Source organism: Apis mellifera, linkage group LG4, assembly GCF_003254395.2.
Source record: "Apis mellifera strain DH4 linkage group LG4, Amel_HAv3.1, whole genome shotgun sequence".
Lineage (NCBI taxonomy): Eukaryota > Metazoa > Arthropoda > Insecta > Hymenoptera > Apidae > Apis > Apis mellifera.
The window spans coordinates 6,016,547-6,037,026 of NC_037641.1; the positions used below are offsets into that span (position 1 = coordinate 6,016,547).

Sequence of the window (20,480 nt, forward strand, 5' to 3'; positions counted from 1 at the left end):
AATTTTATTACTTAAATTGCTTTTTGTGTCTATATTTAATAAATATCCATTATTCAAATCTACAAGTATAACAATAAAATATAATTGCAATACTTATACTGAGTAAAAAGCCAGTAATATTCGATAATATTTATTGAATTGAATATATAACAGCACAATAGGAGAAGGAGGAACTCATCATCTGTAATATCAATAGTTAAAAGTGTTAAAATTCAAAATAATGCTGTTTAACGAAAAAAAAGGAAGGAAATTACCGATGTAAAGCCTGCATAAGAAGGAGTGAATAAACCAGAAAGATGTAATTCGCAACCCACTGTACTTCTCAACATCATCAACAATAATAGTTTTTGCGCTTTTAAAGGAATGCGATACCATGTAGAAGCATATCTGCATCATTAGCAATCATTCTATCATTTAATATATTCTGACAATATCGTTATTAATATATATATATATATATATAATTATAATATTCTTAGTATTAAAAACTGATAAAATATGAATTATCTAGATGATACAGATGTAAGTATAATATAATAATATATATAATAATAATGTAATAATTACCGACACTTACAATTCGTTAAATATGCCAAGATTACTATCAATAATTAATTGTCCGCAATAATTGCTGTAAAATGCTATCATTAAATGATAAGCAACTACAAGAATACAACCGAAGATTTCCATTCGATTGTCCATAGTTATTAATGCCTTATATAGCTATGAAATGATTAAAAAATATATTTAATTAGAAAAAATATATTATATTATATTAAATCAAATTAAATTCCGCTTAAAGTGATATATTGACGATTCTTTATGTTGAAGACATGTAAGAAATTGGTTGAAATAATGTAGTTGAAATAAAATAAATGAATCTTCATGAAAATACTTACGCGATAAAGATTTACAGAGAATGAGAGTATGCATACAATAATTGCCAACAGATATTGCGTAGCTGCATTATTTGCGGCCATATGGATATGCCTTCCAAGCATGACAATGTAAGATACGTGAAAAATTAATATTACTTAAAAAATTATTATTATAATTAGTTTCCATAATATTTTAATCTACCAACTCGATAGCGTGGCAATGAATGTCCACTACTCGATGTATATCTCTAAATTTCAAATCTGTCTTAGGCAGATTAGGCATACTGAGATCCGCAATGATTTTTTGTATTCGATAACTAAAAAATATTCGAAATATTCAAATGGATAGAAATACAAAATGAAATATAATGAGTAAATTTACCTGACGATATCAAATTGTCTGTATATATAGTAACTAAAAATATTAGTTAACGATTCTGAACATACTATAGATAATAATCCGAATATCAAAATTATTATCAAATTTAATACCATAAAAATATCAATATATGTTCTTCGATCATTAGAAAGGAATATGAGACTAAAGTGAAGGCGAAATTTGTTCAAAGGCATTATTACATCCAATATTACAGGATTTAACATAAATATGCACGTCGATGCAACACAAATAAAACTCATCCCTGAAATTTTAAATCATTTACTATTTTGAAGTCACATTCATATAATAAATTTTGAAATTATTTTTATTTCAAAAAGAATCTGAATTTTTATTAGAAAAAGCTATAATAAAAAGAAGAAAGATAATTGTGAAGATATCAATAATTATTTCAAATAGCAAAAATTGTACAATAAAATGTTGTACAATATCCCTTAATATTTTTGATATCATTTTTTATATATGATTATATTTCATATCATAATGAAAATTGTTGCTTACTAATTAAGTTTTACAAATTAAAGCACATAAAGTAATTTCTTACAGCAAAAAATATCGATGATATGACTAGAAATATCAAGATATTTCGTTTGTATTTGTATTTCTGTCGTATCTTCTAATAGATGTTCTTCTGTATGTACGTTATCGAATAAAAGTTCTGCCTGTACAAAAATAGAAACGTACATATGTATAAATGGTTAGTAATAAATAATTTTATTTTTCGAATTTCACTTACGTATGAAAACAGTGTAAGACAATAAATATATCGTAAACAAAATAGCAATGTAGGAAAAGTCGTAGAAAATGTGACGATGCAATTTCGTAACGAAATTTCTGATTTTACAAGCGAGAAAATCTAAAAGATTATATTCGTTAAATTAAGATTAAACGAAATCATTTTTCTTCTTACACTAATATTTCACTTTCTTTAAAATGAAATGTTTTCTAAATATATATGAAAAATAAAATATTTTAAATTTATCTATAATATTTTAATACTAATGTATTTAATAATTTGAGGTTTAGAAAAATAAAACTAATATATAGATTTACACTATTGACAAAAAAATAATCAAAATTTTAAATTACCTGTACTAGTACAACGATAAGAAAATATATTAATACACATATTCTTTGAATCCGTACGTAGATTGAGTTGTCGTATGGCCACAGTCCTACAATTTTCAATACAGTACGATAAGTACGATACTGATTGTCAAACACGTTCATCGTTCTTGCTAGATATTAACTGCCACGTAAAATTCGAAGAATCATCCGTCTATACCTCGGTTCCATATATTATTCACATTATTATTTCTCCATCTCAAATACTATGCTCTTTTCGCACTTATAGACTGTTATACGCGAAAATTATAGTAAATTGCAATTGATTGATTTTCTTCGCATTCATTGCTAAGCGAACGTTATTTCATAATATTTTTCCTTTTTTCTTATTTTTTTACTTTTTGATTTCAAAAGTAAAGAACAGGAGCGTTGTCAGTAATCTTACCATCGTCAATCGTTCACGACACTATAATGTATAATGCTGAAATCTTAAAATGTTAAAAAAAATTTAATAACAAGAAATAAGAAACGGAGAAGAATTTTACGCGAAACACAGTGAGTAATAGTGAAATTAGTTTAAATTATTGGTTTCGTATAAATTTGTTTCCTTGTTGTTATTTTATTGGAAAAAGTAAATAATTTCTATTTTAATAATAGCAACTGGAAAGGATAATAGTAGCGATGGATTTATAAAATATAATCTTATTTTTTTTAAATTTTATTATTCAAATTGCTTTTTGTGTTTCTATTTAATAAATATTCAAATCTATACGTATAATAATAACATATAATTGCAATATTTATACTGAAGTAAAAAGCCAGTAATATTAGATAACATTTATTGAATTGAATATATAACAGCACAATAGGAGAAGGATGAACTCATCATCTGCAATGTTACAATAATTAAAAATATTGAAATTCAAAATCATATTGAATAACAAAAAAAAGAAGAGAAATTACCGACGTTAAGCCAGCATAAGACGGAGTGAATAAACCAGAAAGACAAATCTCACAACCCATTGAGCTTCTCAATATCATGAACAACAAAAGTTTTTGAGCTTTTAAAGGAATGCGATACCATGTAGAAGCACATCTGCATATCATTCTATCATTTAATATATGCCGGCAATATCATTATACTTTTAGTATTAAAAACTGATAAAATATGAATTATCTAAACGATACACATGTAAGAAATATAGTAATTATTAACACTTACAATTCATTAAATATGTCATGATTACTATTAATAATTAATTGTCCGTAATGATTGTTGTAGAGTGCCGTCATTAAATGATAAGTAACTACAATAGTAGAACAGAATATTTCCACTCGATTGTCCATAGTTATTAATGCGTTATATAGCTATGAAATAATCAAAAAAATATATTTAGTTAGAAAGAATATATTATATTATATTAAATCAAATTAAAATTCCGCTTAAAGTGATATATTGAAGATTCTTTATATTGAAGACATGTAAGAAACTGGTTGAAATAATGTAGTTGAAATAAAATAAATGAATCTTCATGAAAAATACTTACGCGATAAAGATTTACAGAGAATGAGAATACGAATAGAATAATTGCCAACAGATATTGTGTAGCTGCATTATTTGCGGCCATATGGATATGCCTTCCAAGCACGACAATGTAAGATATGTGAAAAATTAATATTATTTAAAAAATTATTATTACTATTATTATTTTTTATACTTTAATCTACCAACTCGATAGCGTGGCAATGAATGTCCACTACTCGATGTATGTCTCTAAGTTTCAAATCTATTTGAGGCAAATTAGACATACTGAGATTCGTAATGATTTTTCGTATTCGATAACTAAAAAATGTTCGAAATATTCACATGGATAAAAATACATGCAACGTAATAGTAACTTACCTAACAATATGAAATTGTCTGCAAATATAATAACTAACAATATTAGTGAACAATTCCGAACATATTAAAGATAATAATCCAAATATAAAAATTATGATCGAATTTAATACCAAAAAGATATCAATACATTTTCTTCGATCGTTGGAAAGGAATATGACACTATAATGAAGGCGAAATTTGTTCAAAGGCATTATCACATCCAATATTACAGGATTTACGATAAATATGCACGACGCTGCAGCACAAATAAAACTCAGCCCTGAAATTTTATATCATTTAATATTTCAAAGTCACATTCATATAATAATTTTTGATATTACTTTTATTTCAAAAAAAGAATCTGAATTTTTATTAGAAAAAAATTATAATAAAAAGAAAAAAGATAATTGTGAAGATATCAATAATTAGTTATAATATCAAAAATTGTACAATAAAATGTACAATATTTGTTAATACTTTTATACGATATCATTTTTTATATACGATTATATTTCATGTCATGATGATGATGAAAGTTGTTGATTAATAATTAATTACATGCGCATCAAGTGATTTCTTACAGCAAAAAATGTAGATGATATGACTAGAAATATCGAGATATTTCGTTTGTATTTGTATTTCTGTCGTATCTTGTAATAGATGTTCTTCTGTACATATGTCATCGAATAAAAGTTTTGCCTGTACCAAAATAGAAACGTACATATATCTAAATGATCAGTAATATAAATAATTTCATTTTTCGAAATTTTTCACTTACGTATGAAAACAGTGTGAGACAATAAATATATCGTAAACAAAATAGCAATGTAGGAAAAGTCGTAGAAAATGTGACGATGCAATTTCGTAACGAAATTTCAGATTTTACAAACGAGAAAATCTAAAAGATTATATTCGATAAATTCAGATTAAATGAAATTACTTTTTTTCTTCGTCAAATATTTGATTTTTTTTTTAAATAAAATGTTTTCTAATCATTTATGAAAAATAAAATATTTTAAATTTATCTATAAAATTTTAATATTAATGTAATTAATAATTTGAGGATCAATATGCGAAAATAAAACTAATATACAGATTTGTACTACTGATAAAAAAATAATCAAAATTTACCTGTACTAGTACGCCAATAAGAAAATATATTAATACACATATTCTTTGAATCCGTACGTAGATTGAGTTGTCGTATGGCCATAGTCCTACAATTTTCAATATAATACGATAAGTACGATACTGATTGTCGAACACGTTCATCGTTCTTGCCAGATATTAACTGCCATGTAAAATTCGAAAAATCATCCGTCTATACCTCGGTTCAATATATTATTCACATTATTATTTCTCCATCTCAAGTATTGTACTCTTTTCGCACTTATAGACTGTTCTACGTGAAAATTATAGTAAATTGCATTCGATCGATTTTCTTCTCACTCACTACTGAGCGATCATTAATTCATAACAGATTTTCATTCATACATTTCCTCTTTTCTTATTTTTTTACTTTTTGATTTCAAAAGTAAAGAACAGGAGCTTTGTCAGTAATCTTACCATCGTCAATTGTTCAGGACACTATAATGTATAATGCTAAAATATTCAAACGTTGAAATGTTAAAAAAATTTTAACAATAAAAAATAAGAAAAGGAGAATAATTTTACGTGAAACATAGTGGGACATAAATCACACAGTGAGTAGTAGTGAAAATAGTTTAAATTACTGATTTCGTATAAATTTGTTTCCTGTTGTTGTTATTTTATTGGAAAAAGTAAATAATTTCTATTTTAATAATAACAACTGGAAAGAATAATAGTAGCGATGGATTTATAAAATATAATCTTATTTTTTTTAAATTTTATTATTCAAATTGCTTTTTGTGTTTGTATTTAATAAATATTCAAATCTATACGTATAACATATAATTGCAATATTTATACTGAAGTAAAAAGCCAGTAATATTAGATAATATTTATTGAATTGAATATATAACAGCACAATAGGAGAAGGATGAACTCATCATCTGCAATGTTAATTAATAATTAAAAATATTGAAATTCAAAATCATGTTGTATAACAAAAAAAGAAGAGAAATTACCGACGTTAAGCCTGCATAAGACGGAGTGAATAAACCAGAAAGACAAATCTCACAACCCATTGAGCTTCTCAATATCATGAACAATAAAAGTTTTTGCGCTTTTAAAGGAATGCGATACCATGTAGAAGCACATCTGCATATCATTCTATCATTTAATATATGCCGGCAATATCATTATACTTTTAGTATTAAAAACTGATAAAATATGAATTATCTAAACGATACACATGTAAGAAATATAGTAATTATTAACACTTACAATTCATTAAATATGCCATGATTACTATTAATAATTAATTGTCCGTAATGATTGTTGTAGAGTGCCATCATTACATGATAAATAACTATAAGAGTAGAACCGAGGATTTCCATTCGATTGTCCGTAGTTACTAATGCTTTATACAGCTATGAAATGATCAAAAAATATATTTAGTTAGAAAGAATATATTATATTATATTAAATCAAACTAAATTCCGCTTAAAGTGATATATTGAAGATTCTTTATGTTGAAGACATGTGAGAAATTGGTTGAAATAATGTAGTTGAAATAAAATAAATGAATGTTCATGAAAAATACTTACACGATAAAGATTTACAGAGAATGAGAATACGAATAGAATAATTGCCAACAGATATTGCGTAGCTGCATTATTTGCGGCCATATGGATATGCCTTCCAAGCACGATAATGTAAGATATGTGAAAAATTAGTATCATTTAAAAAATTATTATAACTATTATTATTTTTCATATTTTAATGTACCAACTCGATAGCGTGGCAATGAATGTCCACTACTCGATGTATGTCTCGAAGTTTCAAATCTGTCTTAGGCAGATTAGGCATACTGAGATCCGTAATGATTTTTCGTATTCGATAACTAAAAAATATTCGAAATATTCACATGGATAAAAATACATACAACGTAATAGTAACTTACCAAACAATATGAAATTGTCTGCAAATATAATAACTAACAATATTAGTGAACAATTCTGAACATATTAAAGATAATAATCCAAATGTAAAAATTATGATCGAATTTAATACCAAAAAAATATCAATAAATTTTCTTCGATCGTTGGAAAGGAATATGACACTATAGTGAAGGCGAAATTTGTTCAAAGGCATTATTACATCCAATATTACAGGATTTAATATAAATATCCACGTCGATGCAACACAAATAAAACTCAGCCCTGAAATTTTATATCATTTAATATTTCAACGTCACATTCATATAATAATTTTTGATATTATTTTTATTTCAAAAAAAGAATCTGAATTTTTATTAGAAAAAAATTATAATAAAAAGAAAAAAGATAATTGTGAAGATATCAATAATTAGTTAAAATATCAAAAATTGTACAATAAAATGTTGTACAATATTTGTTAATACTTTTATACGATATCAGTTTTTATATACGATTATATTTGATGTCATGACGATGAAAGTTGTTGATTAATAATTTATTAAAATATTAATATAAATATTACAAATTAATGCGCATCAAGTGATTTCTTACAGCAAAAAATGTAGATGATATGACTAGAAATATCGAGATATTTCGTTTGTATTTGTATTTCTGTCGTATCTTGTAATAAATGTTCTTCTATACATATGTCATCGAATAAAACTTTTGCCTGTACCAAAATAGAAATGTACATATATCTAAATGATCAGTAATATAAATAATTTCATTTTTCGAAATTTTTCACTTACGTATGAAAACAGTGTGAGACAGTAAATATATCGTAAACAAAATAGCACTATAGGAAAAGTCGTAGAAAATGTGACGATGCAATTTCGTAACGAAATTTCAGATTTTACAAGCGAGAAAATCTAAAACATTATATTCGTTAAATTAAAATTAAATGAAATCACTTTTCTTCTTCGTCAAATACTTGACTTTTTTTTTAAATAAAATATTTTCTAAACATTTATGAAAAATAAAATATTTTAAATTTATCTATAAAATTTTAATATTAATATAATTAATAATTTGAGGATAAATATGCGAAAATAAAAATATACAGATTTGTACTATTGACAAAAAAATAATCAAAATTTTATTACCTGTATTAGTATACCTATAAGAAAATATATTAATACACATATTCTTTGAATCCGTACGTAGATTGAATTGTCGTATGGCCATAGTCCTACAATTTTCAATATAATACGATAAGTACGATACTGATTGTCGAACACGTTCATCGTTCTTGCCAGATATTAACTGCCATGTAAAATTCGAAAAATCATCCGTCTATACCTCGGTTCAATATATTATTCACATTATTATTTCTCCATCTCAAGTATTGTACTCTTTTCGCACTTATAGACTGTTCTACGTGAAAATTATAGTAAATTGCATTCGATCGATTTTCTTCTCACTCACTACTGAGCGATCATTAATTCATAACAGATTTTCATTCATACATTTCCTCTTTTCTTATTTTTTTACTTTTTGATTTCAAAAGTAAAGAACAGGAGCTTTGTCAGTAATCTTACCATCGTCAATTGAGCATGACACTATAATGTGTAATGCTAAAATATTGAAACGTTGAAATGTTAAAAAAATTTTAACAATAAAAAATAAGAAAAGGAGAATAATTTTACATGAAACACAGTGGGACATAAATCACACAGTGAGTAATAGTGAAAATAGTTTAAATTATTGGTTTCGTATAAATTTGATTCCTGTTGTTGTTATTGGAAAAATTAAATAATTTCTATTTTATTAATAGCAACTGGAAAGGATAATAGTAGCGATGGATTTATAAAATATAATCTTATTTTTCTTAAATTTTATTATTCAAATTGCTTTTTGTGTTTGTATTTAATAAATATTCAAATCTACACGTATAACAATAACATATAATTGCAATATTTATACTGAAGTAAAAAGCCAGTAATATTAGATAACATTTATTGAATTGAATATATAACAGCACAATAGGAGAAGGATGAACTCATCATCTGCAATGATAATTAATAATTAAAAATATTGAAATTCAAAATTATGCATAACAAAAAAAGAAAAGAAATTACCGACGTTAAGCCTGCATAAGACGGAGTGAATAAACCAGAAAGACAAATCTCACAACCCATTGAGCTTCTCAATATCATGAACAATAAAAGTTTTTGCGCTTTTAAAGGAATGCGATACCACGTCGAAGCACATCTGCATATCATTCTATCATTTAATATATGCCGCCAATATCATTATATTTTTGGTATTAGAAACTGATAAAATATGAATTATCTAAATGATACACATGTAAGACAAATAGTAATTGTTAACACTTACAATTCATTAAATATGCCATGATTACTATTAATAATTAATTGTCCGTAATGATTGTTGTAGAGTGCCATCATTAAATGATAAATAACTATAAGAATAGAACCCAGGATTTCCATTCGATTGTCCATAGTTATTAATGCTTTATATAGCTATGAAATGATCAAAAAATATATTTAGTTAGAAAGAATATATTATATTATATTAAATCAAATTAAATTCTTGAAGTGATATATTGAAGATTCTTTATATTGAAGACATGTAAGAAATTGGTTGAAATAATGTAGTTGAAATAAAATAAATGTATCTTCATGAAAAATACTTACGCGATAAAGATTTATAGAGAATGAGAATACGAATAGAATAATTGCCAATAGATATTGCGTAGCTGCATTATTTGTGTGAAATGCCATATGAATATGCCTTTCAAGCACGACAATGTAAGATATGTGAAAAATTAATATTATTTAAAAAATTATTATTACTATTATTATTTTTCATACTTTAATCTACCAACTCGATAGCGTGGCAATGGATGTCCACTACTCGATGTATGTCTCGAAGTTTCAAATCTGTCTTAGGCAGATTAGGCATACTGAGATCCGTAATGATTTTTCGTATTCGATAACTAAAAAATATTCGAAATATTCACATGGATAAAAATACATACAACGTAATAATAACTTACCAAACAATATGAAATTGTCTGCAAATATAATAACTAAAAATATTAGTTAATAATTCTGAACATATTAAAGATAATAATCCAAATGTAAAAATTATGATCGAATTTAATACCAAAAAGATATCAATACATTTTCTTCGATCGTTGGAAAGGAATATGAGACTATAATGAAGGCGAAATTTGTTCAAAGGCATTATTACATCCAATATTACTGGATTTAATATAAGTATGCACGACGCTGCAGCACAAATAAAACTCAGCCCTGAAATTTTATATCATTTAATATTTCAAAGTCACATTCATATAATAATTTTTGATATTATTTTTATTTCAAAAAAAGAATCTGAATTTTTATTAGAAAAAAATTATAATAAAAAGAAAAAAGATAATTGTGAAGATATCAATAATTATTTAAAATATCAAAAATTGTACAATAAAATGTTGTACAACATTTGTTAATATTTTTATACAATATCATTTTTTATATACGATTATATTTCATGTCATGATGATGATGAAAGTTGTTGATAAATAATTAAATATTACAAATTAATGCGCATCAAGTGATTTCTTACAGCAAAAAATGTAGATGATATGACTAGAAATATCGAGATATTTCGTTTGTATTTGTATTTCTGTCGTATCTTGTAATAGATGTTCTTCTGTACATATGTCATCGAATAAAAGTTTTGCCTGTACCAAAATAGAAACGTACATATATCTAAATGATCAGTAATATAAATAATTTTTCGAAATTTTTCACTTACGTATGAAAACAGTGTGAGACAGTAAATATATCGTAAACAAAATAGCACTGTAGGAAAAGTCATAGAAAATGTGACGATGCAATTTCGTAACGAAATTTCAGATTTTACAAACGAGAAAATCTAAAAGATTATATTCGTTAAATTAAGATTAAATGAAATTATTTTTCTTCTTCGTCAAATATTTGACTTTTTTTTTAAATAAAATGTTTTCTAATCATTTATGAAAAATAAAATATTTTAAATTTATCTATAAAATTTTAATATTAATGTAATTAATAATTTGAGCATCAATATGCGAAAATAAAACTAATATACAGATTTGTACTATTGATAAAAAAATAATAAAAATTTTATTACCTGTACTAGTACGCCAATAAGAAAATATATTAATACACATATTCTTTGAATCCGTACGTAGATTGAGTTGTCGTATGGCCATAGTCCTACAATTTTCAATATAATACGATAAGTACGATACTGATTGTCGAACACGTTCATCGTTCTTGCCAGATATTAACTGCCACGTAAAATTCGAAGAATCATCCGTCTATACCTCGGTTCCATGTATTATTCACATTATTATTTCTCCATCTCAAATAGTATGCTCTTTTCGCACTTATAGACTGTTATACGTGAAAATTATAGTAAATTGCGATTGATCGATTTTCTTCGGACTCATTACTAAGCGAGCGTTATTTTGTAATAGATTTTCATACTATTTCCTTGTCTTTTTTTCCTTTTTTTCTTTTTTTCGATTTCAAAAGAAAGAATAGGAGCTTTATCAGTAATCTTACAATCGTCAGTTACTCACAACGCTATTCTTTCTGTAAAGTGAAAATGTTAAAATGTGAAGAATTATAATAGAAAAAAATAAGAAAAGTGAAAGAATAATTTCACATGATACATAATAAGACAGAACATTATGGCACAAATATTTTATATCGTGTTGTAAAAATTTATTTCCAACTATTATTGCAACAATAAATATTTTAGTAACTGGAAAATGATTAATAGATTTATCAGATACAACATTATTTTGTTTAAATATTATTACTCAAATTGTTTGTGTTTATATTTAACAAATATTCGTTATTCAAATCTATGCGTATAACAACATCATATAACTGCAATACTTATACTGAAGTAAAATTCCAATAATATTCGAGAATATTTATTGAATCGAGTATATAACGGTACAATAGGAGAAGGACGAACTCATCATCTACAATGTAAATAGTTAAAAGTATTGAAATTCAAAATCATGTTGCATAAGAAAGAAAAAAGAGAAATTACCGATGTTAAGCCTGCATAAGACGGAGTGAATAAACCAGAAAGACGTAACTCACAATCCATTGAGCTTCTCAATATCATGAACAATAATAGTTTTTGCGCTTTTAAGGGAATGCGATACCACGTAGAAGCAAATCTGCATATCATTCTGTCATTTAATATATTCCGACCATATCTAAACGATACGCATGTAAGTAATAATATAGTAATTATTGACACTTACAATTCGTTAAATATGGCGAGATTACTGTCAATAATTAATTGTCCGCAATGATTATTGTAAAATGCTATCATTAAATGATAGATAACTATAAGAGTAGAACCGAGGATTTCCATTCGATCGTCCATAGCTGTTAATGCTTTATATAGCTATGAAATGATCAAAAAATATATTTAGTTTCATATCATCTTCGCAATTATAACGATTTAAATTTTTCATAATTTTAATAAAATTTCATTATTTTAATCGAATTTCAAATTAAATTCTACTTATAGTGGTATACTGAAGATCGTGTATGTTGAAGCACGTATGAAATTCTTTGGTTGAAATAAAATGAATATATCTTCATGAGAAATACTTACACGATAGAGATTTACAGAGAATGAGAGTATGCATAGAATAATTGCCATGAGATATTGTGTCGCTGTAGTATTTGTGGCCATATGGATATACCTTCCAAGCATCACAATGTAAGATACGTGAAAAATTAATATTATTTAAAAAATTATTATTATTATTATTATTATTATCATTATTATTTACCATAATAATATTTTTAATTTACCAACTCGATAGCGTGGCAATGAATGTCCACTACTCGATGTATATCTTTGAGTTTCAAGTCTATCTTAGACAGATTAGGCGTACTGAGATCCTCAATAATCTTTCGTATTCGGTAACTGAAAAATATTCGAAATATTCGCATGGATAAAAATATTGATACGCGACATAATAAAACAACTTACTTGACGATATTAAATTGTCTGCATACATAGTAACTAAAAATATTAGTCAACGATTCTGTACTCGTTATAGATAACAATCCGAATAATGTATTTAACATAAAATTTAAGATTAAAAAAATTTTAATATACGCGCTTTGATCGTCGAAAAAGAATAAAAGATCGAAATAAAAGCGAAATTCATTTAGAGAATTTCTTAGATCCAATATTATAAGATTCACTAGGAATATGATAGCCGCTGCGATAAAAGCGAAAGTCATGCCTAGAATTTCAAAGTTTTGTTTAATATTTCAGAGTCACGTATAAATAATATTATATTTTTTGAATTATTTTTATTTTGAAAAAAGAATTGTAATATTTTCAGAAAAATGTTATGATAAAAAGAAAAAAGATAATTGTGAAAATATAAAAAATTGTACAATAAAATATTGCACAATATTTCCTATTATTTTTATATGATTATCATTTTTTATAATATATATACTGTTATATTTGATAGTCATGATGACAATGAAAATTGTTGATTGGTAATTAAATTTTACGTATTAATGCACATTAAGTGATTGCTTACAGCAAAAAATGTAGATGATATGACTAGAAATATCGAGATATCTCGTTTGTATTTGTATTTCTGTCTCATCTTCTAATAGATATTCTTCTGTACGTATGTCATCGAATAAAAGTTTTGCCTGTACAAAAATAAAAACGTACATATATATATATATATGTTGAATAATTTAAATAATTTTATTTTTTGAATTTCACTTACGTATGGAAACATTGTAATATAATAAATATATCGTATAAAAAATAGCAGTAATGGAAAAATCGCAGACAACGTGACAATGTAATTTCGTAATGTAATTTCAGATTTTACAAGCACGATAATCTAAAAAATTTAATTTATTATATTTAAATTAGCATTAAACATCGAGGAAAAGAATATCTTTATAATTTTTAAATATTAAGAAAATATTCTGATATTAATGTAATTATCAATTTTTGGATTAACATGTTGAAATAACGTATAAATTATTATTATCGTAAAAGAATAATGGAATTTCTATTACCTGAAATATTACACCGATGAGAAAGTACATTGATAAACATATTCTCTGAATCCATACGTAGATTGATTTATCGTATGGCCACAATCCTACAATTTTCAATATTATACGATAGATACGATATTGTTTGTCGAAAACATCCATGTTCATGGTTGGATGTCGACTGCAGTGTAGAATTCGAAGAATAATTTGATTACATCTCGGTTTAATATATTATTTACACGATTATTTTTCCGTCTTATATTTTCATAATATAGCCTATCTATAGTAATAGACTATATAATGTCCAATAATTACGATAAATTGCAATCGATTGACTTTATTCGCACCCTTTTTTGCAAAAAGGCTTCTTTATAATAAACATTGATATTGAGAAATTTATAATCAAAATAAAATCCTCGAGTTTCTCTTCTTTCTATTGTTTTTTTGTCGTTTTTTTCTTTTTCTTTTTTCTCTCTAATATTGAAATTCTTGACGATGAGTAGTATCTTCCGATTACTTCCCAAGATAATGTTTTTCTGTATTTACATTCTTTTTTTTTTATCGTTATTTTGTTGAAGAAAAGTGATAAAAAGTAATTGCATTAATTTAACAATATTAATCGTGTTGAATATTGTCTCCGTGCTATAATGTGTTAATTAATATATTAATTTAAATTGTTGCTTGAACGAGAAATTTTGTTTTTAGGAGAATAATCAAACGTGTAGCGTGGACGAAATATTCTGAGAAATATAATTTATTAGAAATTGAGGAAATGGATATCATAGTATCGATCTATAAACGATGATTAATTTAATTTTGTTATTGCTGAGATAAATTTGTGACGAATAACGAGCAAATTGTAGCAAGATAATTCGAGGGAAGATGTTTATGAAACTTTTACTTGAACAAACGAGCATGAAGCGGATAAATAATACACAACAGGAATCAATTGCATCGAGATGGAAGAAATTCAGGTATTTATCGTTTTTTAACAATACTTCAAAGACAAAAAAACGAAGAGAACCATCTTCTTAATATTACAAACTTCAAACATAATTTATAAAACGTTATAAATCAAAAACAAATTTAAAGAAAAAATTGTTTCTAACCGTTAAATATTTTACAAGACTATCAATTACAAAAAAAAAAATAAATATCTCTTCAACAAGAAATAATAATCGCGAAGAAAAATTCTTGGTAATTTTTTGTAGCGAAATCTCAAAAACGGATGAAAAATTGCAATGATCGTTCTAAAGAATAAAAACGTGGGACACGCGTGTTTTGTAAACGCAGTTTTTGCTTCCACGAAACCGGCGTCCATTATTCCCCGATCAATCCAATATTTTACACTCATTATTCTACGCATGTGGAACGAAAAAAACGTTTCATTTTATACACCACCGATCTCGGGAGGATACGACGATGGTAGGAACACGAATCATCGTGCCTTAAACTCGGCGCGAGTAGGCGTATCTATATCGATACTTGTGCCATGACACTCCTTTCAAAAAGACCCTCGAGGGGTTCAATCGAGAGGCTGATCCTTTGTATTTTACATGGCTCGAGGATGTAATTTTTCTTCTTAACGACCGCTCGATTGTTGTCTCCGCCGACGACCGTTCCTTCAACGACGGTGTTTCCGTTTTTTTTTTTTTTTACACGCGACATCCGCGAGGAATCGAAGTTATATAAGATATTTCACAGGTATCCTGATTTACGTACGCGGTGGAGGCTCGAATTAATCGATTTTTATATAAATATATACTTTCACTCTTTTGTTTTGCATTGTTCGATCGGCACGATTTATGATTTGGAGGATCGTAGAAAATTAAATATAGATAAAAGTTGAAATTGTAATCCAAATATCGAGCAAAATGATTCTTTGAATGATTCTTTTAAAACTGCGCGTGGTATAATTATAAAAAATAATATTCGCAAGGTTCGAAAAACCGAATCGCGAATGAGATCAGAAATATTATTCTTCCTTACTTAATCCTTTCTATATCGCCCTCATAAATAATAATAATAATATGGGGAGGGCAAACAAAATTCTTACATTTGGCCAAAATGTTGCATCGAAAATCGACGGGTTCTCAATCACCACCTCAAACTCTACCCTCATCGTAATTTCATCTCTTGAAAATAACACTTTTCCTCCTTCATTATCCGTCCAAGTACGAAGAAAGCGATAATGATTCCCTCTACACAGTTTCATATGCGAATCGTAATGCCAAACCGGCTGATACACACATACACACACGTACAATATTTAACTGGCCAGCACAAGTTCATCATCCGTGTGATGCTTCTCATTGAGAAGCCACTCGGCCGGATTATCGCCCGACTAATTTGCGAACATAAAGGAAACTGACGCGCAATTTCATCGTCCGCGTCGAATAGGGCCTGATGACGGGTTTCGAGAGTAGTAGTCTTGATTAAAGTCAAGGAGGGGGCGAGGAGGATTAGTCGTCGATGACTCGACTTCTATACACTTTCGATCTCTTCTTCCTCCTTTCGATGGCCCGGCCGTAAGGAAAGGAGGAGGTTCATAAAGGAAAACGATGACTTTGCTAATTACAGTGCGCTCGTGGGATAAGAACGGTTCGGGAATCGGTGATGTTGTGCGGTAACTCGGCCGATTAACTCGTACCCTTAATCGTGGCCAACAATTTCACGTGATCCTGATTAACCTTTTCAAACTGTTTGATAAATATGTATCTGAGACGATGTTTGGGAGATTAAGAGTTCGTCGAGTTGAAGATTAATTGGATGACAATCTAACTAAGCGAGTTAAATTTTGAAAAAGTGAAGCTGAAATTTAGCTTATTATCTATTATTTTAATTTTTGAATTTTTTTTTTGGATAAAGTAAATTGTTCCTGTTAGAAATCTTGTTGAAACAATTATAATTCAATTTATATAATAAAGATAGTGCAATCAGATATTTATAATTTTGAAAAGAAGTTTGATATTTCTAGCTTACTCGTAAGAATTATTGTAACTTCGATTCTGTATCCACAATTTATCTTCACAATTAACAAATACTTTTCCATTGAAATTACCACTTTTGTCTCAACATTTAATCTCAATTCGCAGGATACATAAGTAAACTTCCTTTCGAGACGACGAAACACGCAAAATATTGGTGGACGTGGAAAAAGGAAAGATATTTTTAGATTCGTCGATTCGTGACTTTATTCGTGAAACGGGCGTACAGTTGGAGGCGGCAAGGTCGACGATTCAATGGCAGTAGGTGTCTCCGGAGGACGGCAAGCGAAAACAAGTTGGCCTGTTTAAAAAGGCGTGCCTGGCCCATGGCTGGCCACAAAGAGCGCCGAAAACGGCTGCTCTTCTATGGAAAGGGACTTCATTAAAAATGCACCGGCAACTTGGGTGCACGCACTGTCCTCAGGAACAATGCGTGCACGAAATATGCGGACTGGCGTCAACAGGATCGAACGAATGCGTAAGGAGAAGCGTTTGCTTTTATGGTATATCGAGGATAAAGTTGAATTTCATGCAAATATCAGCTTGTCCTATAAAAATTTTTCATATTTTTTCATTTTCGAAACTCTCAACGATTTCAATTTTTCTTCTTTTCTGAAATAACGATCGAGATCGTATCATATCAATGATTTAATGATATTTTGTTATTTAATTAAAATTATATTCGAATCTTGATTGTTAGGACAACCTAATAACTTTTTCTTTTTATATATATAAATAAATCGAATAAATGGAATCTATATAATTATTTATTTCTCTTCTCAAAAATTAGGTTATGTCGAGATGACCAACGAATACTCGATTAATAATTATCGTGCGATTGTTTTATCAACGTTGTTTGGCTGACACAATTTTCCAGTTTACCATTATTTCATCGCAACTTTATCCGTAACGTTACATCATTCAATCGTAGATGAAGTGAGTTTTTCTCCATAACATCTACGTTTAATTTTTCCAACATATTATCCCGATCGTCCATTTCTTAATATTGCCATTAATATTTCTTAATAACAAGCGTTTTCGTTACAACTAATCCTATTCTTCACAATATCACGAATGAAACGAGGTTAAAATTCAATTTTGCGCGAAAAAAATTCGGATAAACTCGTTCACTCGTACGGGTGAGTGCTCAATAGTTCCGTACAATAAGCGTGCGTTCCCGGATTCGATGTAGGTAGCCCCCGATTCCGTGCGTGTGGACCCCGTCTAGAGCATAATGCGACGCCGCGGTATTTCGTTTTAACCCGCGATGCAGTTAGGGAGCCAGGTCTTCCTCGTCGAATTTATCGCCCGTCCGAATCGCGGACCAGTCCATATAACCCGTTCACGATCGGTTCCCACCTTGAGAAGAGAGAAAGAGAGAAAGAGAGACATATATATATGTCCAAAAGGAAGAAACGGTGTTTCTCGTCTCTCCTTCCACCCTTTCTATCCACGTTGCTTCTCCCATACGCGCGTACACGCGCGCCCACAGACCGAAAGCACTGTTTTCATTCTTTTATAAATCTTGCAGAGGGTAATATATATCGGCGTATTCACGGGTGTATTCACTCGCGGCCGCGTTTCATGCGGCCGTATCCTTTTTTGCATACGCGCCCGCATTGAAATTGATTTCGGCCAGCCAGGGCCGATGGGGTACGCTTCGACGGCCACCGGAAAGATTAATACTCGCCCTCTTTCGTTCCCTGTTTTTTTTTTTAATCAGGGCTCGTTGTTCGAGGAAAAGAACACCTTATATTTGCGCGTTTTACAACATTTCTTGATTAATCGGCGGATCAATCGGGTGATGCCGAAGTGTAAATTCGAATCGAAAGGAAAACGTAAAGATCCTAATCGATAAATTTTCTATATTTCTTAAATTCAAATCTACGTTCATATATTTTTTTAATTAAGTTTAAACGAAGCGTTGATCGAATCATCTCGGCAAAAGGAGTTCGTTGTTTGCCGGATCTACTTTTTTCACGGCAATTTTGAAGTTAACGTCGTGGATATTATTGGCGGGATTAAGTTTCAAGATGAAATTGAAAACAGGGGTTTCGATAATTTTAATTGGAAACGCGATGGAAACAAACAGCAGCAAACTGCCACGATTGTTCCTTCTTTCGTTTCGAGAATAATATCAATTTTTTTCAACTGTAATCGGAACTGTATCAGACTTTACGATTCTATCACAGTCGAATATTGCAGATCGGTGTTCAATCCAATGGTCACGTTCTAAGATATCGGGTGACCCAAACAGTGTCTTGTTTTTTTCAGTTCACATTGTTTCTTCAATTAAAATTTTGTTTTCAAACGTAACTTTTTACATTTGCTTCTTCAAATTGAATGTTGCAGATACGCGTATTGATGTATTTTTTTAATCTCCACAACACACGTGTATTTATTACAGATAAATATTTCGATACATTAAAAAGCTGATTGTTTAATTGTTATTTTAGACACAAAAATTTTTAACTCTTTTCATCGATAAATATACGTACAATCACATATTGGCAAATTATTTGCCGCGACAAATGAGAGGATATTTTTCTCGATTGTGATGAAAGCAAAATTCGATATTTTTTTTCGGGCGATAGTCTCTCGTTATACTCGTGCTTGCAAAGCGGTTTTCCAGAGAGAAAATCGTTCCGCCAGGAAACCGCTGACTAAACGTTTGAATTTCAATAGAAATAACGGTTTAATTTTAATGGAACAAAAATGTTCTTTCTTTCGAACGAGAATCTATCACTGGCCTCAAACATTTATTTTGATGGTATACAAAATTACACGTTCCGTTCTATACTCGATTACAAGTGAACAAACTAGAAGATTTATCGATTGGAAAATAAGGAGAGAGAGGGAAAAATTTTTCGACAGAGATTCTTTAAGAGAAATATATCTCGGAGGGAAGTTGGAGAATGTAACGCGCGAAGAAGAGAATTGCACAGGTGTGAAATATTATCCAGGAATTTTGGCAAGAACAACAGAGCAATTTACGTGCACGAGTTTGCAGCTCGGTGAAGTGACTAATACTCCTCCAAAGTTATCCGTTTAGGAATCCACCATAAATAGTTGAGGTTGGCACAGATCAGGAAAATGTTTGACTCCC

General features: G+C 28.4%; 6 protein-coding genes across 14 annotated transcripts in view; all 6 read right to left on the reverse strand.

The window, feature by feature from the left end:
* The window catches only part of LOC100576383 (mannosyl-oligosaccharide 1,2-alpha-mannosidase IA), a 477,580-nt gene that overhangs the window by 40,674 nt on the left and 416,426 nt on the right, over positions 1-20,480 (reverse strand). The window contains exons 4-10 of one of the 8 annotated variants that reach the window (XM_026440484.1): positions 13,910-14,027; positions 10,322-10,580; positions 10,151-10,261; positions 9,960-10,056; positions 9,640-9,785; positions 9,381-9,525; positions 9,140-9,308 (exon numbers count right to left, since the gene is read on the reverse strand). The exons of 3 other annotated variants lie outside the window; for them this stretch is intronic. In XM_026440484.1, the coding sequence (XP_026296269.1) occupies positions 9,258-9,308; positions 9,381-9,525; positions 9,640-9,785; positions 9,960-10,056; positions 10,151-10,261; positions 10,322-10,580; positions 13,910-14,027 (927 nt within the window). In that variant the 3' untranslated portion in view covers positions 9,140-9,257. Of the gene's footprint in view, positions 1-9,139; positions 9,309-9,380; positions 9,526-9,639; positions 9,786-9,959; positions 10,057-10,150; positions 10,262-10,321; positions 10,581-11,830; positions 11,910-12,144; positions 12,308-12,378; positions 12,524-12,598; positions 12,745-12,957; positions 13,049-13,164; positions 13,276-13,341; positions 13,601-13,909; positions 14,028-20,480 lie in introns of those variants that run through there. 4 more of the 8 variants (XM_026440486.1, XM_026440489.1, XM_026440485.1 and 1 more) reach the window with 4 other exon arrangements.
* On the reverse strand, positions 24-2,916 carry LOC102656904. The gene is made up of 9 exons (XM_006561964.3): positions 2,365-2,916; positions 2,012-2,131; positions 1,820-1,937; positions 1,261-1,519; positions 1,085-1,195; positions 900-990; positions 578-723; positions 255-387; positions 24-181 (listed from the first exon to the last, which is right to left on the reverse strand). The coding sequence occupies exons 1-9, from the start codon at positions 2,503-2,505 to the stop codon at positions 131-133; spliced, it is 1,170 nt and encodes a 389-aa protein (XP_006562027.2). The 5' UTR covers positions 2,506-2,916; the 3' UTR covers positions 24-130.
* Positions 3,079-9,008, reverse strand: LOC102653782. 2 transcript variants are annotated; one of them, XM_026440490.1, is made up of 9 exons: positions 8,406-9,008; positions 8,052-8,171; positions 7,855-7,972; positions 7,269-7,527; positions 7,098-7,208; positions 6,913-7,003; positions 6,590-6,735; positions 6,331-6,463; positions 3,079-3,229 (listed from the first exon to the last, which is right to left on the reverse strand). In XM_026440490.1, exons 1-9 carry the CDS (start codon positions 8,544-8,546, stop codon positions 3,179-3,181), a joined length of 1,170 nt encoding a protein of 389 aa, XP_026296275.1. In that variant the 5' UTR covers positions 8,547-9,008; the 3' UTR covers positions 3,079-3,178. The 2 variants fall into 2 exon arrangements, with proteins under 2 accessions (XP_026296275.1, XP_006562033.1); XM_006561970.3 differs by lacking the exon at positions 3,079-3,229 and adding an exon at positions 6,155-6,255 and having other exon boundaries at positions 8,406-9,000.
* LOC113218751 lies at positions 3,383-4,165 on the reverse strand. Its single transcript, XM_026440494.1, has 3 exons — positions 4,073-4,165; positions 3,888-3,978; positions 3,383-3,708 (listed from the first exon to the last, which is right to left on the reverse strand). The coding sequence occupies exons 1-3, from the start codon at positions 4,147-4,149 to the stop codon at positions 3,559-3,561; spliced, it is 318 nt and encodes a 105-aa protein (XP_026296279.1). The 5' UTR covers positions 4,150-4,165; the 3' UTR covers positions 3,383-3,558.
* LOC102653577 lies at positions 4,225-5,806 on the reverse strand. The gene is made up of 4 exons (XM_026440492.1): positions 5,354-5,806; positions 5,001-5,120; positions 4,804-4,921; positions 4,225-4,502 (listed from the first exon to the last, which is right to left on the reverse strand). Exons 1-4 carry the CDS (start codon positions 5,492-5,494, stop codon positions 4,240-4,242), a joined length of 642 nt encoding a protein of 213 aa, XP_026296277.1. The 5' UTR covers positions 5,495-5,806; the 3' UTR covers positions 4,225-4,239.
* On the reverse strand, positions 10,822-11,693 carry LOC113218546. The gene is made up of 3 exons (XM_026440493.1): positions 11,443-11,693; positions 11,086-11,205; positions 10,822-11,011 (listed from the first exon to the last, which is right to left on the reverse strand). The coding sequence occupies exons 1-3, from the start codon at positions 11,581-11,583 to the stop codon at positions 10,868-10,870; spliced, it is 405 nt and encodes a 134-aa protein (XP_026296278.1). The 5' UTR covers positions 11,584-11,693; the 3' UTR covers positions 10,822-10,867.

What these genes read in the sequence shown, in the direction of transcription:
- LOC102656904 (XM_006561964.3), bottom strand. Translation starts at nt 2,505, where the DNA reads ATGAACGTGTTTGACAATCAGTATCGTACTTATCGTACTGTATTGAAA. An exon ending in TTATCGTTGTACTAGTACAG is followed by an intron (nt 2,132 to 2,364) that starts GTAATTTAAAAT and finishes ATAATCTTTTAG; the next exon opens with ATTTTCTCGCTTGTAAAATC. An exon ending in CTTATGCAGGCTTTACATCG is followed by an intron (nt 182 to 254) that starts GTAATTTCCTTC and finishes TTGATATTACAG; the next exon opens with ATGATGAGTTCCTCCTTCTC.
- LOC113218751 (XM_026440494.1), bottom strand. Translation starts at nt 4,149, where the DNA reads ATGTCTAATTTGCCTCAAATAGATTTGAAACTTAGAGACATACATCGA. An exon ending in ATTCATTGCCACGCTATCGA is followed by an intron (nt 3,979 to 4,072) that starts GTTGGTAGATTA and finishes CGTGCTTGGAAG; the next exon opens with GCATATCCATATGGCCGCAA. An exon ending in TCTCTGTAAATCTTTATCGC is followed by an intron (nt 3,709 to 3,887) that starts GTAAGTATTTTT and finishes ATTATTTCATAG; the next exon opens with CTATATAACGCATTAATAAC.
- LOC102653577 (XM_026440492.1), bottom strand. Translation starts at nt 5,494, where the DNA reads ATGAACGTGTTCGACAATCAGTATCGTACTTATCGTATTATATTGAAA. An exon ending in GTCTCACACTGTTTTCATAC is followed by an intron (nt 4,922 to 5,000) that starts GTAAGTGAAAAA and finishes ATTTTGGTACAG; the next exon opens with GCAAAACTTTTATTCGATGA. An exon ending in TATCATCTACATTTTTTGCT is followed by an intron (nt 4,503 to 4,803) that starts GTAAGAAATCAC and finishes ATAAAATTTCAG; the next exon opens with GGCTGAGTTTTATTTGTGCT.
- LOC102653782 (XM_026440490.1), bottom strand. Translation starts at nt 8,546, where the DNA reads ATGAACGTGTTCGACAATCAGTATCGTACTTATCGTATTATATTGAAA. An exon ending in CATGGCATATTTAATGAATT is followed by an intron (nt 6,464 to 6,589) that starts GTAAGTGTTAAT and finishes AATGATATGCAG; the next exon opens with ATGTGCTTCTACATGGTATC. An exon ending in CTTATGCAGGCTTAACGTCG is followed by an intron (nt 3,230 to 6,330) that starts GTAATTTCTCTT and finishes GTAACATTGCAG; the next exon opens with ATGATGAGTTCATCCTTCTC.
- LOC113218546 (XM_026440493.1), bottom strand. Translation starts at nt 11,583, where the DNA reads ATGAACGTGTTCGACAATCAGTATCGTACTTATCGTATTATATTGAAA. An exon ending in TTATTGGCGTACTAGTACAG is followed by an intron (nt 11,206 to 11,442) that starts GTAATAAAATTT and finishes ATAATCTTTTAG; the next exon opens with ATTTTCTCGTTTGTAAAATC. An exon ending in GTCTCACACTGTTTTCATAC is followed by an intron (nt 11,012 to 11,085) that starts GTAAGTGAAAAA and finishes ATTTTGGTACAG; the next exon opens with GCAAAACTTTTATTCGATGA.